This window comes from Gekko japonicus, unplaced genomic scaffold (genome assembly GCF_001447785.1).
Source record: "Gekko japonicus isolate JY-2015 unplaced genomic scaffold, Gekko_japonicus_V1.1 scaffold1667, whole genome shotgun sequence".
NCBI classification, from domain to species: domain Eukaryota; kingdom Metazoa; phylum Chordata; class Lepidosauria; order Squamata; family Gekkonidae; genus Gekko; species Gekko japonicus.
The window spans coordinates 225,256-226,542 of NW_015168702.1; the positions used below are offsets into that span (position 1 = coordinate 225,256).

At 64.8% G+C, this 1,287-nt stretch overlaps 1 protein-coding gene across 1 annotated transcript in view; it reads right to left on the bottom strand.

Annotated features, from left to right (window-relative positions):
- Positions 1-1,287, bottom strand: part of SBF1 (SET binding factor 1) — a 105,243-nt gene that overhangs the window by 31,542 nt on the left and 72,414 nt on the right. The window contains exons 19-21 of the mRNA XM_015415507.1: positions 1,075-1,233; positions 722-960; positions 20-212 (exon numbers count right to left, since the gene is read on the bottom strand). Of these exons, the coding sequence (XP_015270993.1) occupies positions 20-212; positions 722-960; positions 1,075-1,233 (591 nt within the window). The remainder of the gene's footprint in view (positions 1-19; positions 213-721; positions 961-1,074; positions 1,234-1,287) is intronic.

Sequence of the window (1,287 nt, forward strand, 5' to 3'; positions counted from 1 at the left end):
CCCACCCACACACACCCACAGCCCCGCCCAGGGACCTGCCTGGGATCATGACGTGCAGCCCCTTGAGATGCTCGTTGGTGACGCCGCTCTCTGTGCAGACCTTGTCCACAAAGCGGTTGATGAATCGCACCACGTAGTTGGCCACGTCGGAGCTCTCGGCCTCCTCGAAGCCACTCTCCGTGTCATAGCTGTCAGCCACGCTGCCGGCAATACTGGCGAGGAGGCGACAGGCGTGAGCTCCGCGTGGCTCCGGGCTGCCCCGCTCCCTCCCCGCCTGCCGCTGGCCCCTGCACGTCCGCTTGCTCACCCGGGGGGGGCCCACTCCTCCCCACGCAGGGGGCCGCTGACCCAGAACTGGGCTGTGGAGCTGGCAGCTCTCCGCCCCCACTAGCTGGAGGGACTGGAGCCTGCTACCCCTCACCCCAGGCAGACTTCCCCTGGGGGAGCCCAGAGAACCTGCAGGGCGGTTTCAACGGAACCACCAAAGCCCAGCACCAGATCGCAGGAGGAAGAAAACCCTGCCGGGGGGCTTATCTTGTGGTTCAGTGGGAGGGGCCCAAAGGCAAGAGGCAGGACGTATGCAGCCTCCCCTCCCAGTCCAGAGAGCATCGCTTCCGAAGATGCTCCCGTGGAGGCGGGCTGAGAGAGCCCACAGCCAGCTCAGGCGGGCACTGGCGGAAACACCCCCACCCCGTGTACCCGGCACCCCCTGGCAACCCACCTGTTGGTGATGAAGCTGTTGCTGACGCTCTCGGCATCGGCCAGGCCCGAGCCCCGCAGCAGCCGACTCTTGCTGGTGTCCAGGGGCAGCAACAGGTAGCTCATGCGGTTGGCGTAATGGATGGCCTGGCTGAAGACCGTGCTCTCCTCCTTCTGGATCAGCTCTTGCTGCTTCTCGCGGCTGAGGGTCGGCCAGTGGCAGCACTGCTCCGCCGCGATCTCCAGCGCCGACTGCTCCTTCTGCCGTTAGGTCAGAGAACAGGACCAACCTCGGTCTGCAGCCAGAACAGGGTGGGCGGCCCACTCTGAGCTGGGCAGGCCACACCTCACCAGGGTCCCTGCCCAGCCCCTTACCTTCTGCACGCCATCCTCCGCCGTGCCCTCCAGGTACAGAGCCCGGATGTGGTTCTGCACGTCACAGTAGAACATGGCTTCCCAGAACTGGATATTGGTCCACACCAGGTGCTCCTGCACGCAGCTGTAGGCAAACTGTGTGATCCCTGGGCTGAGTTTCTGGGGTTAGGGTGGAAGCAAGCAGAAGGCCTTGTGCTATAACAGGACGCAGCA